The sequence below is a fragment of the Monodelphis domestica genome, chromosome 1, assembly GCF_027887165.1.
Source record: "Monodelphis domestica isolate mMonDom1 chromosome 1, mMonDom1.pri, whole genome shotgun sequence".
NCBI lineage: Eukaryota > Metazoa > Chordata > Mammalia > Didelphimorphia > Didelphidae > Monodelphis > Monodelphis domestica.
The window spans coordinates 294,082,330-294,100,732 of NC_077227.1; the positions used below are offsets into that span (position 1 = coordinate 294,082,330).

The window sequence follows — 18,403 nt, forward strand, 5'->3', positions numbered from 1 at the left end:
GAAGGAAGGGAAGGGAAGCGTAACAAAGAGGGGGATTAGTGGGATTGATTAAAAGTAAATGACTGTTTTAAAGGGATATAGCAAAAGAAGAAAGGACAGAACTAGAAGAGGATATCAAAATGCTAGGGAATTCAAAAGTGACAATCATACCTTTGAACGTGAATGGGATGAACACACCCATAAAACGTAGACAAATAGGAAGAGTAGATTAGAATCCAAAACCCTAACATATCCAAAACCCTACAAGCAACACACATGAGGTGGGTAGATACTCACAAGGTCAGAATTAAATGTTGGAGTAAGACCTATTGGGCCTCAACTGGTAGAAAGAAGGCAGGAGTTGTAATCATGCTATCTGACAAAGCCAAAGCAAAAATAGACCTGGTTAAAAGGGATAGGGAACATAAATATATTCTGTTAAAAGGGAGTATAGACAATGAGGAAATACCACTAATCAACATGTATGCACCAAATGGTATAGCACCCAAATTTCTAAAGGAGAAACTAGTAGAATTGAAGGAGGAAATAGATAGTAAAACTATACTAGTGGGCGACCTGAACCTACCACTATCAAATTTAGAAAAATAAAAAAAAATAAAAAAGAGGTAAAAGAAGTGACTGAAATCTAAGAAAAATTAGAGTTAATAGATATATGGTGAAAAATAAATAAGGACCAAAAGGAATACACCTTCTTTTCAGCAGGACATGGTATATTCACAAAGATTGACCATATACTAAGTCACAAAAAGATGACATACAAATGCAGAAAAGAAGAAATAATAAATGCAACCTTTTCAGATCATAAGGCAATAAAAATAATGATCAGTAAGGGTACATGGACAGCCACATCAAAAATAAATTGGAAATTCAATATGATTCTCCAAAATCAGTTTATTAGAGAACAAATCATAGAAACAATTAATAATTTCATTGAAGAAAATGACAATAATGAGACATCCTTTCAAATTCTATGGGATGCAGCCAAAGCAGTACTCAGGGGAAAATTTATGCCTTGAGTTCATATATTAACAAATTAGGAAGTGCAGAGGTCATTGATTTAGACATGCAAATCAAAAAACTTGAAAGCAAACAAATTAAAAATCCCCAGAAGAAAACCAAATTTGAGATCCTAAAAATTTAGGGAGAAATTGACAAAATCAAAAGTGATAGAAGTATTGAACTAATAAATAAGACTAGAAGCTGGTATTTTGAAAAACAAACAAAATAGAAAAAGTACTGATCAATCTAATAAAAAAAAGGAAAGAAGAAAACCAAATGAATACTATTATAGATGGAAAGGGAGGACTCACCTCCAATGAAGAGGACATTAAAGCAATCTTTAAAAAATATTTTGCCCAATTATATGGCAATAAACATGCCAATCTAGGTGACATGGATGAATATTTACAAAAATATAAATTGCCTAGATTAACAGAAGAAGAAATAGAATTCTTAAATAATTCCATATCAGAAAAAGAAATTGAACAGGCCATCAAAGAACTCCCTAAGAAAAAATTCCCAGGGCCTGATTCTATTAAACATTCAAAGAACAGGTAATCCTAATACTAAACACATTATTTGACATAATAAGCAGAAGGATCTATACCAAATTCCTTTTATGACACAAATATGGTATTGATTTCAAAGCCAGGCAGTTCAAAAATGGAGAAAGAAAACTACAGACCAATCCCCTTTAATGAACATAGATGTGAAAATCTTAAATAGGAAGCTAGCAAAAAACTCCAGCAAGTGATTCAGAGGGTTATTCGCTATGACCAGGTAGGATTCATACCAGGCATGCAAGGATGGTTCAATATTAGGAAAACCATCCACATAATTGACGATATTAATAAGCAAACTGACAAAAAGCACATCATTACCTCAATAAATGCAGAAAAAGCCTTTGACAAAATACAACACCCATTCCTATTGAAAACTCTAGAAAGTATAGGAATACGAGGGTATTTTCTAAAAATAATAAACAGTATCTATCTAAAACGATCAGCCAACATCATCTGCAATGGTTATAAACTAGATGCATTTCCAATAAGACCAGGAGTGAAACCAGGATGCCCATTATCATCTATATTATTTAACATTATACCAGAAACACTAGCTGTAGCAATTAGAGAAGAGAAAGAAATTGAAGGTATTAAAATTAGCAATGAAGAGACCAAGCTATCATTCTTTGTGTATGATATGATGGTCTACTTAAAGAATCCTATAGAATCAACTAAAAAGCTAGTAGAAATAATCAACAACTTTAGAAAAGTTGCAGGATACAAAATAAACCCACATAAGTCATCACCATTTCTATGTATGTCCAACACATCTCAGCAGCAGGTATCAGAAAGAGAAATTCCATTCAAAATCACCATAGACAATATAAAATACTTAGGAATCTATCTGCCAAGACAAACACAGGGATTATATGAAGACAACTACAAAACACTTTCCCCATAACTAAAACTAGATCTGAGCAATTGGAAAAACATTAACTGTTCATGCTTAGGACAAACTAACATAATAAAAATGACAATCCTACCCAAACTTATCTATTTATTTAGTGCCATACCCATTGACCTTCCAAGAAACTTTTTTACTGAATTAGAAAAAATACATAACAAAGTTCATTTGGAAGAACAAAAGATCAAGGATCTCCAGGGAAATTATGAAAAAAAAAATTTTGAAGGAAGGAGGCCTTGCAGTTCCAGATCTCAAAGTACACTATAAAGCAGTGGTCATCAAAAAAATTTGGTAATGGCTAAGAGACAGAAAGGAGGATTAGTGGAATAGACTTTGATCCAGTAATACCACTACTATTTCTTTATCCCAAAGAGATTTAAAAAAAGAGGGAAAGGACCTGTTTGTACAAAAATATTTTAGCTGCTTTTTTGTGTTAGCAATGAACCAGGAATTGAAGGGATGTCCACCAATTAAGGAATGGCTGAACAAATTCTGAGACATGGTGGTGATGGAATACTATTGTGCTATAAGAAATGATGAACAGGATGACTACAGAAAGAGCTGGAAATATCTTCATGAACTGATGCAGAGTGAAATAAGCAGTACCAGTTACACACTATCAGCAATATTGTGGAATGATCAACTGTAATAGACTTGGCTACTCTCAGCAATACAATGATCAAGGACAATTCTGAGGAACTTTAGAACAAAAAATACTATCCACCTCTAGAGAAATAACTATTGGAGTTAGAATGCAGATTAATGTGATTTTTCACTTAAGTTCATTTGGGATTTTATTTGGGGATTTTGTCTATATCATATAAGATTATTGTCTTACAAAAATGAGCAATATGGAAATATGTTTTGCATGATGATACATTTATAACCCAGATAGAATTGCTTGCCAGATCTGAGATGTGGGAGGTAAGAGACGGAGGAAGAAAATATTGAGCATATAATTTCAGAAAACTTACATAAAATTGTAGTATATGTAATCAGTTAAATAAATATATCTTTACCAAAAAAAAAAAGTAAAGTGGAAACAAAACTTAGAAAGATGCAGGATTCTTGGATCAGGAGGAAATGGAATTCAATTTTATGCTGATAGTAACAGCCTGAAGAAGTGTTCCTATAATGCCCTGAATGCAATTCATTGGGCACCTGTGACGTATCTCAACCACTGAACACTGATAAAGCCACACTGAAGAATAAGGACATGATCTAGGAGAGGTGGGCTGAACATTTCCACATTTTTTTTCCACAGATCATCATCAATCAATGCTGAAGCAATTGACTATATACTTCAGATCAAATTCAGTCCCTCTTTAGCCAAATATTCATGAGTTCCTCTCATCTGGCAAAGCACATGGTGCTGCACTCATTCCAGCAGAGATTTGCAAGTGGATCCCTCTCAGTCACTGTTGGAAAGATTCTTGACAGAGTCCTCCTTCACCTGATAATGAGTATGACTTCAGAAAGGGCTGAAGAATAATCAGCATAGAGTTTGCTATTCAACAACTCCAGGAGAAATGTTTCTCCAGGAGAAAAGAACTCTTTTTCTGGTGGCAAAAGTTGGACATTAATGGTCCATCAATTGGAGAATAACTATTGTGATATGATTGTGCCATAAGAAACAGCAAACAGGAAGACTTCAGAAAAAAAACAACTTTGAGGGACCTAAGAGAAATGATGCAAAGTGAGCAGAATAAAAAGAATATTATACATAGTTACAGGAATATTGTACACTGATTCACATGTACCGAAGAACTGAGGATGAAAAATACTATCAGTCTTCACAGAAAGGATGAATTCCAAATACAGATCGAGGCTTACCATTTTCCCCTTTATTGTTTTTGTAGAATTTTTATATGTGTTTTTTCTACAACATGACTAATATGAAAATATATTTTATATGATCACACATTATAAAATTCCTTACTCTCTCAGGGAAAAGGAGAGGATTTGGAATGCAAAAAATTAGGAAACAAATACTAAAACTTGTTTTTATGTATAATTGGAAAAATAAAATATTCCTGAAAATAAGACTGTATTATCTCTTATTTTATTTCTGTTTAAGGTAGAAAAACTCTAAAATTCATAGACTAGCTCAACTTTTTACTTACCAGGATACTAAGCTGAACAGTGAGAAGAAAGGTCACTTCAAACAGCCCAAGTTGTTTTTCTGAAGGCCAAATAATAACCAGCTCATAACTCATAAGCAATAGTGTCTGTCTTTCCATTTTCTACTCTTATCTCTCAAACCAGAAAAGAAAGAAAAAGAGCTTGCCCCTTTGAGATGTTTTATCCCTTTTAAGCTTTAAGTGGCAGTATCAATTGATTGCTGAATGTGTATGTGTTGCACAAGATTCTACATAACAGTTGTAACTGGATTGATTGACAAGATTTCCTCATGACTTGTGTGATTTCCATACATGCAGCAAGCTAGTATTCATTCAGATATTTCAATTACCTGAGGAGAAATCATTTGTAGAGGTGGAGGGAGGAGTAAGAGTATTTCCAACCATTCCTTCTGCTTGAACATAACATGACTTTTTAAATTCTAGGGGATCAGAAAATTGGGAATTTTATCCCAGAGGCAGTGGTACTTGATATCAGAGTCTGAATCAGAAGTTGATGACAAATTATACACCCTAAAGAAAGACAGTCTAAAGGCTGAACCCAACAGAAAACTAAATCACACCTAGGAAGAATCTTGAGGACAAGATAGCTTCTAGGAGTTGCAAGTCACCCAAAATTTGTTATCTGTGTTCTAATCCTGAACTTCCCCCTGGAATCTATGTATTTATGTATAGGCATGTTACAAGCTATTTTTCTTTTTGTTTGGAGAGGTGGGAGTAGGAAGCTGATGTTCTGTCCTAGCTGCTTTTGCTCTGCAACTTTAAGTTAGTTGATTTTGGCTATCAGATAGATGAAGCACCTAGATTGCTTGTGGTGGGCCTGGAGTCAGGAATACCCGAGTTCAAGTATGGCTTCAGATATTCACTATGTGATTCTGAAAAAGTAATTTAACCTCTATTTACCTTATTCCACTGGAGGAAGAAATTACAAACTACTCTCATATCTTTGTGGGGGTTGGGGGAGCATACATGTTCATTAAGAAGTTGGACAGGACTAAACTTTTGAACAACAACAATCTGAATCATAATTTATATAAAGTGATAATCATCATAGTGAGGCACATTGTTAGGATTTATACAAATAGTACAAGAAAATTACTCTTGATTCTTCAGGTCTACCTTTGAGCCCTGATGGGCAAAATAATGGCTATTCTCTTGGCACCTGTAATATTTGTTTGTGGGTTGGGAAGAATTACTTTAGAATCTGTGTGTTAGTATAATTGGTATTATATTTATTGTATTCTCAATGGATGGGATAGCAAAAAGGGAAGGAAGAGAATTTGAAATTGAAAATAAATGTTAAATTTGAAAAAAGAATCTGTGTTACATAGAATAGTGATTTTGGGACCATCTGCTGGAGAAGATAGGAGAAGCTGTGATCCAGGTTTTGTACAGTATTGGTAGCAGTAACAAGGAGAAAAAGTACCTCTTCATCATAATTGTGTGTAAAGAAAAAGACACTAGATGATGTTAATGTGTGATAAGGCAATGAAAAGTGACAATTTGTGGTTGTCTCAATTTTTTCAATGAATCATAAGTTGACATATAGGGAGAAATGATATAATAGATTTGAGGAGAAAAGGAAAAGTTTGGTATGGCCACTTTGTGAAACAGAGAAGAGAATCAAAAAGTAAGATATAGAAAGATTGCCTTGCTATATTGAGTACTTAGTTGAAAGTATATAATATAAATACCTAGTGAACCTAGGAACTGTTTTTGTGATGTTCTCCAAATCCCTTCATCAAAATTTTTGAAGCAAAGGAAGCAAATAGAGGTAGTAATCTGGGGTTGGGGTCAGAAAAGAATGTGTGGTTAAGGAAAAAGGAAGGAAAAGATAGTGTAGAATTTAACTGAAAGGAGGAAAGTGTTGCCAAAGTAAAGTTGATGGCCTGGGAAAATTCTTTGTTATTAGAAGTCAGAGGAAGGAAAGAAAATAGCTTCAGGACTAATAAGATATAAGGAGAGATGGAGTGATAAATGGTTGACTGGATAGAGTAATTTCAGAGTTCATGAACAAGTGAATGGCAAATTAAAAGGTATAATCATCTCTGTGCATAGATGAAGTGACAAGGAGTTTCTTCTGTGAATGGGAATTGAGAACATTTAGGAAGTGGCATATTAGGGTATTTGAGAAAACACCAATTGATATGTTGATATCCACTTGTATGACAAAAGGGTCAGTGAAGAAGGAAATTAAACATGCACTGAATCCACTGAGAAAAAGAATTGTTTTGAATTACAAGAATCTCAAAGAAGAGTTTTCTGAATGATAGAGGTATATTCTGGAATTGACAGTGGAGGGCAAGTACTATTCCAACATTCCTACAATGACCAGCAATGCAGGGAAGATATATCTCCTGGGGGAAATGATGGCTTGTAGTACAATGTAATGGGGCAAGAAGTGGTGGTGGTGGTGGTGGTGGTGGTGGTGGTGGCGATGGTGGTGGTGGTGGTGGTGGGGAGCATATGTCTCAGTGCCAGAAAATGGAAAAAGCAAGAAAGGACAAGTATTGAAATAAAAGGAAATTTGTTAAGCTTTAGTTTCAGAGTTCGCACTTAGAGATCTGAAGCAGGATATTAAAGGTTAAGTTGGATTGAAATGGAAGAGTAAACAGCAAGATTTTGCATGATAAGATTGTTCTTCAGTAGGGAGAAAGGAGATGGGAGTAGTTCAGTCCCCCCTGGGACACAGACAGCAAGATGGGATAGTAGAAAGTGTTCAGGCATGGTATAAGTGGATGGAAGGAACTCTTTGATAATGGAAAGTTAAAGGTCTACATACAATCTTATATATGAAGGGGGATGTAGAAGGGAAGGAGCATGCCAGGGTGAGGGGACAGGTAGTATTGTAACCTGAACTGCTTGGAAACTTTACCTAATGGTAGATGTTACCTTTCTGCAGGTGTGATTGGAGCCTGATGGTGTTGTGTTCTTGGTGTGTGGAAACTGGGCTTATGGAAGACTGCAATAAGTCAATTTCAGAGCACAAGATAGGAAATCCATAGTTAAGTAGCAGATTTTCTGAAAAAGAAATGATGATTTTAGTGGGCTTAGGCTCAGTACAAGGCATTGGTATAATATGGTAGCTAAAATATGGCTAATGTTATCTTAGGAATGTTGTGGTCATTTCAGAGCATAATACATAATAAAACATTAAAAAGCTGGAGTCACTCTTGAGGGGAGAAACCAGAACCTTTAAAGGTCTCAAGTTCATGCATTATGAGAAATGATTGAAAAAAAATAGACATTTTAAATCTGGAGAAGAAATGATGCAGGGAAGATATGATAGCTGTCTTCAAATGATGAAAAGGTCTTTATATAGAAGAGGGATTAGATTTTATCTTGATTGGTACCATAAGACAGGCCTAAGAACAATGGGTTAGAAGCTCTGTAAAAATTAGGTTTGATATAAACATAATAATCCCTCTAGCAAGGCTTGGACTGGCTGCCTCTTGAGGATGTCTAAATCAATGAAAATTGAGAATTATATTTCTTCCCAGTTTGCCAAGAGAGGAAGCTAACTTGAAATCAGGAGTGGATGGGAAGTTTTCCATTGAGAACCAGCCTGACTAAATGAAAATCCAGCAAAAGAGGGGAAAAAAAACCATAAAGAGATGTGAGAGATGCTGGCACTTAAACCATATGAGGAGGAACTGATGGTGCTCATCTCTTTGCCAGCTTTACTTTAAAAAGCATGGTTCTTCATGTTGTCAAGGACTATAGATAATTGATTTTATCATATTTTTCTTATTTTTTTTTGTGGTAGTCCCTATCTTGATTTTGCTGCTGTCATTTTGTTCAAAGATTGAAGTCATAGAATAGATCTGAGAGCCAAAGAGAATGACCTGCTCTGCCCCACTTCCCCTTGTACCATTTCCTGCTCTTTCATCCTCACTTCAGTAGAATACAAAACAATAAAGGTTAAGGACCATTTGATTTTTATCTTCTATAACAAAGGAAAATCTAACACTAGAAACTTTAAATCTAATTAACTTACATTAAATTATTTCTCCCAATCATTTCCATTATCTTTCCTCTACTGATGTTTTTCAGCCATCAGTACACTTAAAAAATTTACTACATATTAATGTTTTTGTCACTATGTCCAGATCAATATTATAATCACATACCAACTTATTTTGACAAGGAGTTTAGTAGCACATTTATGTCCTCTTCATCTCAACTTCAGGTCTCATATATAGTGATTTCAATTGACATTATCTCCTCAAATGCAATAGTTTCTCATATCAACAACTCCTATGATCTTTACCTTCAGGGTCCTTAACTCCACCCACCCCCAAATGGTCAATATCATTGTCAGCTATGCCCCAAGGTAAGCCATTTAATCTGTTTCAAATCATTTCCACACCCTTAAAATTACAATACTAAAAGCATCTGCCCCATACGTGATTATGAAGAGTAAATGAAATAAAATGTGTAAAATGCTTTATCAACCTTAAAAGAACTATATGAATGCTAAAACTGACCTCTGATATTTCCATTTATTATTCATGATCTCCTTTTCTTTCATCTCCCTTTCTGTCTCTCTTCTTAAACTTGTTCCTCATCTTCACCAAAAAATCCAATACTTCTATCATTCTTTGTTCCATCCTCCTTGCTCTGGTCTCTTGTTTCTTACCTTTGTAGTCTGAACACTGTGGTTAATCAACTTAGGTATATGCTATTTTTAGTGCAAACTAGACCACTTATATCACTATTATCAATCAGATGGCCCCAAACTCCAGACCATTTTTCACTTTCATATCCCACCTATTTTTCCACTTGCCTGCCACCAGAGGACAATTTCTTCATCTCTTTTCTACTTCTTATTCTGTTTATAAAAAAATCAGACTAAATAGTACCATTGTTTTTGAAAATGGCTGTTCAGCTAACTCACATATATAACAATTAACCATCCTTCAGATCTTACAGAACAGAAATCTCTAATGTTTTATTTCTCTTCTTTTCTCTGTTTCATTTGTGTGTGTGTGTCTGTCTCTGTCTTTCTTCTCTCTTTCTCCCTTTTTCTTCCCTCTCTTCCCTTTCCTTCTTTAATCCCCTCAATCTCCTGTCACAGCATCTGGCAAAGAGTAAATAAAAAATGTATATGTTTAATATGTTGGGGTTGATAATAACCATTTAATATACAGAAATAATTCCATACCTGTTTTATTGGAGAGTTTAAATGATACCATCTTATCAGGAATATTACATACACTCCTCACTGAAGCAATACAGCTATAATTAGCATAGTCCTGAGGTCGAAGATTCTTTAACTTTAAGATTTTTGTTTCACCCTGGAAATGTAGAAAATAAGGAACCTGTAATTTATTAGAAAAAACAAGTCAACTATATTGTAATAAATTAAATTATTAAAATACAAATGCTAAATTATTACTATGCTCTATTTAGGAGCATATTCAAATCTTGTTATTCAAAAAGTTATATCAAAAAGATATTCAAAATCTTAGTTAAGGAGAATTTAAATTCCCACCCAAGAACAAATGAACACCTTATCTTTCTTCACCTTATGAAATCAATAGAGCAAATTTGTTGACATTACATCTACTTGACACTTGCTACTGGGTAATTTCTCTTTCACTTCTTAGTTTACATTAGATAATTTGAAATGAGTCTTACTTTATGTACATCTATATAGCCAGTGAATGTTCTACTTATTAAGCTGTTAACTATTTGCCTGTTGTTAACCATGTGCAAATCCCTAAGAAAACAAAGACAGAAATACAACCCCTACTATCAAGAAGATCACTTTATAATGTAGGAGACAATATGTAAATAATTGGGCATGCAAGATATATTCAGTATAAAATGGAAGGAAACAATGAAAAGAGTTAGAAGGTGTTGTAAAAAGAAAGACTAAGAAAAGTCTAACAGGTGAGATTTGAACTGGGTTGAAGGAAACCAGCAAAGCTAGGATATTTAGGTGAGATAGGGTAACTTTATTCCTATTTATGATAATTTTTAATATCCAAAATTAGTTCATGCCCGGGCAATGAATTAGAAGCTGAGGGTTCAAGTAATAAATTCCTTTAATAAACTACATACACACCAATTAATAAATGTTCAAAAGATAAGAACAGGAATTTCTCAGATGAAGAAATTAAAAGTATTTTACTCATATAAAAATGCTTCAAATCACTATTAATTATAGAACTGAAAATTGAAACAACTTTGAAGTATCACCCCATACCTAGCAGTAGTAGCCACTAGTGTGGCAAAAAAAAAAGAAATGGAAAATGAAAATGTTAGAAGGGATGTAGAAAAATTATATATAAATGCAGGGGGGGGGGAAGGGATGTGGGAAACCCCCACCCACACACACACACACACTAATACATTGTTGGTGTTGATTCAGCTATTCTGGCTAGCAGTTTGGAACTCTACAATCTCTTACGCCCAAATGGCTATAAAACTGTATATATCCTTTGACCCAGAAATACCACTATTTGGTCATATCTGTTATAAGGAAGATAGGGTTGAAGAATCATAAGATTAGCAGGGGGAGAATTTTAGAATGGGAAAGTAAAGGAGAGGTGTTAACTGAGGTTTAGGGGTCTTGCTCTGGTTTGACCTGGAAAGACAGACTGTTTTTCCTTAGTGGATGATACTACCCTATACTACCCTGAATTTCCTATCCTGTCTTGCTTTCCAGCTGCCCTGCTGCTCTGCTACCCTGCTGCCCTGCTACTTTGCTGATCTGTTTTACCTATGGCAGCAGGATGATCACAAAAAAAAATGAAAAGATTTATATGAAGTAATGAAAGTGAAGTGAGAAGAATCAGGAGAATTTTGTATCCAGTAACAGCAAAAATGCTAGATGATCAACTGTAAATAACTTAAGTATTATCAGATTGCAATGATCCAAGACAACATCAATCAACTCATGACAGAAAATATTATCCACCACCACAGAAGAAATTTATGGCATCTGAATGCAGATTGCACCTAATTTCTTTCAATGTTTTTTTTTTCTAATACAAATGATATATATCTTCTTTCACAGCATGACAATCATAGAAATATATTTTGAATGATAGTGTGTGGATAACTTTTATCATATTGTCTGGAATTATGGGGAAAGAGTAAGGGAGGGAAGGAGAGAATATGGATCACAAATTGTCAGAAAATGATTATTAACATTTGTATCTACATGTAATCTGGAATAATATAATTAAAATTAAATACAAATAGAAACAAATACTCCCAGATAAACAAAGTTATCAAAACTGTTAAAAGAAAGTTTCACAAAAGTAAAAGCAAGTAAAGACTAACAACAAAGGAAATTAAAACCAGTTGGAATGGAAGCTCTAGAGATCTTAGGAGCTCTTGATCAGGTATAATGTGAATTCTTTCCTAAAGAATCCTTATTTGGGTCCCATATCAGTCACCTAGGATGAAGTTAACTTAAACTGCCGCAGGTCTGCAATATAACTCCTTGGTTGATGCTGTGTAAGTGGAAGTGGAGGGATGAACTCAGGCTTCCTTTAGTTCCACCAATATTCTGGCCAATTTCATGTACATGTTTGTGTTGTGCTTTGAAGAAACTATGATTTAATTAGTATGGAGACTACTTGTTCTCACATTCAGATTATAACTTTCAATGAATTAATCTATGCTTTTCATGGAATAGTTCTCATTAAAATAATCATATAGGGCATCATCCTTCTTCAAACTCCCCTGGCCTAACAAGGGGCCTAACAAGGGGAATAATCTTTTGCTGGACTCATAGTTATGTCTTACCTATGGAATCTGTTAAAAGTAGCACAAAGACTTCATGGACCAGTGCCTTCTACACCATTGCATTGTAACATATCAAATAATCATATGATTTTTTAAAATGTATATGTAACTTCTTAACCAAATGCAAACTAATTTCTTGTCCTCCAACTTCCAAAGTCATATGCCTCAAAACAATATCAAAGAAGTATTTCTTAATAGTTCACATATTTTCTTTGTTTTGCTTAGTTCACAGTAGAAATAACTGAAAATTTGTTCACTAATATATCTTTCCTTTAATCGTTAAAAACTTATGGAAATGTATATATGCATGGTCAAATGTAAGTATGAATCTATGAATTAATTTTTGGAGAATATGATATATATTCAAATAAGAATACATATAAAGACATATATACTCAATATGTTATATAAAATTTTTAAATGTGCATAACATCTAATTCTAACAATATGTAGGGGAAATAATAATCTAATGGTTTGTTTCTTACCTTCTGACCTCATCAGCTTATTTAAAAATAATGTAAACATTGTGCAAATATTCTTTCAAAATGTTTAACACATAAGTTGATTTTGAATAGCCGTGAATGTCTCCTTTAACATTTTGGCATCTTATGTGGTTATTATAGATGATCTTTAATATGCATAGATCTTCACATGTATTATAAATATATATGACAGTGAAATGTACAAAATTTGTTTAGAAGTTTAAATTTCAATTCTAAATACAGAGCAACTTTGAGTGTGTATATAGTGAACATAATCCATCTGATTTTTTTCTTAGGAAGTTCCTTAATGGCTGGTTCAATTTCTTTTTCTGATATGGGATTATTAAGTATTTTATTTCCTTTTTTGGTTAATCTATACAATTTATATTTTTGTAAATATTCAGCCATTTCACCTAGATTGTCATATTTATTTTTCTTCATTAGAGGTGAGATCACTCTTTTCATCTATAATACTGTTAATTTGATTCTATTTCTTTATTAGATTTACCAGTTCATCCATTTTATTTGTTTTTTCAAAGTATCAGCTTCTAGTATTATTTATTAGTTCAATAGTTCTTTTACTTTCAATTTTATTAATTTCTCCTTTGATTTTTAGAATATCCAAGTTAATTTTAATCTGGAGATTTTTAATTTGTTCTCTTTTTAGCCTTTTAAATTGCAATCCCAATTCATTGATCTCCTCCCTCTCTATTTTATTGATATAGGCACTCACTAAGGGATATAAATTTCCCCTTGAGTATTGCTTTGGCTGTGTTGAAGATATTTTGATATGTTGTCTCCTCATTGTCATTCTCTTTCCTGTAGTCCATAATTATTTCTATGATTTGTTCTTTGACTCACCAGTTTTGCAGAAATAGATTATTAAGTTTCCAATTAATTTTAAGTTTGCCTTTCCATAAGTCCTTATTATGATTTTTGTTACATTACACAATCTGAAAAAATTGCTTTATTATTTCTGATTTTCTACATTTGTTTGCAATGTTTTTATGTCCTAGTACATGGTCAATCTTAGGATATGTATTATGTGCTGCTGAAAAGAAGGTATATTCCTTTTATCCCTACTCAATTTTCCTCAGGTATCTATTATCTCCAATTTCCCCAAATTTCATTTATTTCCCTCACTTCTTTCTTATTTGTTTTTTGCTTTGATTTATCTAGTTCTGATAGGGGAAGGTTGATGTCTCCCACTAATATGCTTTTACTATCTATTTCTTCCTCAAGCTCCTTTAGTTTCTCCTTTAAAAATCTGAATGCATACATGCTAAGTAGTGATATTTCTTCATTATCTATGCTGCCTTTTATCAAGATGTAACTTCCTTCCTTATCTCTTTTAATCAACTCAATTTTGCTTTAGCTTTGTCTGAGATTATGATTGCTACCCCTGCCTTCTTTTTCTGAGTTGATGCCCAGTTCTGTTCCAGTTTCTTCCCTTTAACCTGTGTGTCTAACTTCCTCCAGTGTGTTTCTTGTAGACAACATATGATAGGATTCTGATTTTTAATCCATTCTGCTATCTGTTTCTGTTTTATCGGTGAGGTCATCATCCCGTTCACATTCACAGTTATGATCACCTTCTGTCTATTTCCCTCCACTTTTACTTCCTCATAACCTTTCTCCTTTCCCTCTACTACTCTCTCTCTACTAGTGTTTCACTTTTAGCCAGTCTTCCCTATTTTCCCTCCCTTATATTACTCCCTTTCCCACCACCTCCCTTCTTATTCTACTTTTACTGTAGGACCTTTTGAATGTCCCCCAAACTCTCCCTCCCTTGTATTACTTCCCTTCCATCACCCTGTTTCTTATAACCCTTCTACTTCTCTATAGGGCAAGAGACAATTCTGTATTCCAGTGGATCTAGCTGTTCTTCCCTCTCTGAGCCAATTCCAATGAGAGTAAGGTTTAAGCATTATCTGTTGCCAACCTCTTCCTCCCTTCCATTGTATTGTTTTCCCCTCCCCCATCCAATGCTTCTTTATATAATATATTTACGCCATTTTATCTCTTTTCTGATTCCTTTTAGTATTTTCCTCTTTTTTCACCATTTGTTTTTTGTGTTTTTGACATAAAAACAACACTAACATAACCATAACCATAAACATAAACATAAACATAAATATAGACATAAACAGCTTACCGTTGCACCCTCTCTATGTATACTTCTTCTAGCTAATATGATAATAGTAACCTTTTAACAGTTACAATTATTATCTTTCCATAAAGAAATACATGCCATTTGACCTTATTGAAGCCCTTAAATTTTTTTCTCTTTCTTATTTACCTTTTTTAATGTTTCTATTGAATCCTGTATTTGGCCTCAAATTTTCTGTTTAGATCTGGTCTTTTTTTCAGGAATGTTTGGAAATCTTCTATTCTATTAAATGGCTATTCTTTCCCCTAAAAGAATATAATCAGTTTTTCTGTGTAGCTGATTCTTAGTTTTAGACTCAGTTCCCTTACCTTCCGTAATATCATATTCCATGCATTCCAGTACTTCAGTGTAGATGTGCAAGATCCTGTGTGATCCTAATTGGTGCTCCATGATACCTGAATTGTTTCTTTCTAGCAGTTTGAAGTATCATTTCCTTGGCCTGCAAGTTCTTGGGTTTGGCTATGACATTTCTGAGAGTTGTCAGTTGGGGATTTAATGCTGCAAGTGATCTGTGGATTCTTCCAGTCTGTATTTTACCCTCATGCTCAAGGATTTCAGGGCATTTTTCTTGAATAATTTTATGTAGTATGATGTTTAGGCTTTTGTTTTTGTCTTGATTTTCAGGTAGTCCAATGATTCTTACATTGTCTCTCCTGGATCTATTTTCCAGGTTGGTTATTTTCTCAATGAGGTTTCTCATATCATCTCCAATTTTTTCATTCTTTAGATTTTGTTTTATTATGTCTTGCTATCTCAGGAGGCCATTAGTTTCTAATTGCTCAATTCTGATTTTTAAAGACTGAATTTCTTCCACAGCCTTTTGATTCTCCTTTTCTTTTTTTCTCCATTTTTCCTTTCAACTCATTCCTCTCTTCCAATTTTTCTGAGTAATTTTACAGCAGGTCAATTCCATCTTTCAATGCCAGTGCTTCTGTTTCCAGCTGACCTGTTTTGCTTTTCAGTCTACTATTTTCCTTTTTCAACTTTTCTTCAACCTGTCTTATTTGATTTAAATGTTTTTTTTTCTTGAGCTCCTCCATAGCCTGCATCCAATTCCCAGATTTTTCTGAGACTTTGCTTGATGTTTCCTGGATCTCATTCTCATCCATTGGTTCTATTCTTTGGTGCTTACCCCCATAGAAACTTTTAATTGAAGCTTTTTCTCTCTCTCTTGTTTACTCATTTTATTTACTTTTTTCCCTCCTACCCTCTGGATTATATAGACTTGACCCACTGTTGATTTATTGAACCAGAGAGTGTTTGAGGTATTCTTCCCTGAGGCCAAATATTCTCTTTTCTCAATCACTTGCTGGTAAACTCGTTTTAACTGGTTGAAATAACCTACTAAGCTAGCCTGTCAGCAAAATTTTCACTGTAACCAGAAGATTGAGGGTGTCCAGCCAGGTGCCTTGCCTCCCTATTCCTCTTTATCAGTCCTTGTTATAGCCCTGAACCTTGTATTGTCAGTCAGAGATGAGCCATGTGACTACTGTCTCTGCCCAGATCTCACACAAACAGTCTAATATTTTTGCAAGTGTCAGTGTGGTGGGTGGAGGTGCGTGTCCCCAAGTTCCTCACTGCCAGCCATTTTCAGAGTCCTGGGTCACATGTGGTGGGTCAGAGTTGAAGCCTTGTGGCTGTTGTCTCTGTAAGGGGGCTCACACAGTCATCCAGGTCTTATCATAGGTCTCAATGCACTCAATGCACCTACTGAGGAGGGTGCCTCTCCCTTTCTCATGACAATAGATGGACTGTGCCTACCTTTCATGTTGTTTTCAGTATGAGAGTCTTGTAACTTCTTCTTGTTGGGTTTGGATTTCTTTTTTCTTTGAAGTATAATATAAATATTGGTTTCGAAGGACTGTCAGAGAGGTTATGGCTTTAGGTACTCCTAAGTCACCATCATGGCTCTGCCCCCTCTCCACTCTAAATTACTATTAACGAGAGAAATGCAATTAAGATAACTCTGAGGAACTACCACACACCTATAATATTGGTTATTTTTTCATCGACTTTCATTAATGGAATTGGCTTAGAATTTTCTTTGTTTTTGCTCTTCCTGGCTATTTGTGACATAAAAATAATCTGGTAGAATTCCTTCTTTGTCTGTTTTGCCAAATTGTTCATATAGTATTGGGATTTATTATTCTTTAAATGTTTTACAGAATTCACTCATGAATCCATCTGGCCCTAAGGCTTTTTTCTAAGCAAATTCATCAATGACTTGTTCAATTTCCTTTTCTTAGATGGGGGTATTTAAGTATTCTATATTTTCTTTTGTTATTCTGGGAAATTTATATTTTTGTAAATATTCATTCATTTCACTTAGATTATCAGGCTTATTTTCACATAATTGTGCAAATACATTTCCTACTGACTGCTTTAATTTCCTCTTCACAGGTGGTGATTTCACCTTTTCAATTTTAATACTGGTTACTTTATTTTCTTCTTTCATTTTAAAATCAAGTTAACCAATGCTCTATCTATTTTATTTGTTCTTTCATGAAGCCAACTCCTAGTCTTACCCATTAGTTCACTGGTTCTCTTATTTTCATTTTTAGTAATATCTCCTTCGACTTTTAGGATTTTAAATTTAGTTAGGAACATTTTAATTCATTGAAATTCATTTTCATATGAATCACTAAATAAAGTATAGAACACATAATTTGTTGTTCATCCTTTGTTGTAAAAAAAAAAAAACTTGTGTCATACCTAGAGCAATGTTTCAACTTTCTAAATGAGACATAGATATACACATTTGTGGTTTCATTCTTCCAGTTCATTGAAGTCCAGTGGTAAGGCAAAGTCAGGACAAGTGGCAATGGTGAAGGAAGCATTAGATGCTTTGATGTCTGCCTAAGATCTGTAGGTGTTCCAAGTATGTTCTTTAGTCATCATCATGGCCATTGGAACAAATTGTCTCCATTTCACCAGGGGAAATCTTCATGATGCCCATAATCAACTAATGGGTTTGAAGTCTGTAGACTACCCTCAATCTGGTTCAGTTTATCAGCCAAGTTGGTTTATTAGCAATTGACTGATGTAAATGCTATAGCTTCTTGGAAACACAGGTGAGAATTAGGATATCAAAAGTATGTAAGGATCCCTGAAAATTACTCCAAAGCCCTCATACTAGCAGTGATAGTCTCTGAACATGTCATATACCCCTTATTTGAATTAGAAATATAGTCAAACTAATAATAGGAAAATAGGAAGGAGTAAGAAAGAAATAAAACACAGAGGAGGATTAATCCTAAACAAAACAAAATCCAAATTTGAAGGATAGATCTTGGAGATGGGATTTAGATGGGGAAGGGAAGGAAAATAAAGAAGGAGGCTGTGAATTAACCCTGTGTTAATGGAAAAGAAGAGGGGGCAGAGCAGCA

The 18,403-nt window shown here is 34.2% G+C and overlaps 1 protein-coding gene across 11 annotated transcripts in view; it reads right to left on the reverse strand.

Moving 5' to 3' along the window:
• Positions 1-18,403, reverse strand: part of MDGA2 (MAM domain containing glycosylphosphatidylinositol anchor 2) — an 811,975-nt gene that overhangs the window by 414,879 nt on the left and 378,693 nt on the right. For 4 of the 11 annotated variants that reach the window (XM_056820935.1, XM_007473236.3, XM_007473235.2 and 1 more), the window contains one exon: positions 9,769-9,901. In XM_056820935.1, the coding sequence (XP_056676913.1) occupies positions 9,769-9,901 (133 nt within the window). Of the gene's footprint in view, positions 1-7,496; positions 7,626-9,768; positions 9,926-18,403 lie in introns of all 11 variants that reach the window. The other 7 variants (XM_056820920.1, XM_056820933.1, XM_007473234.2 and 4 more) reach the window with 3 other exon arrangements.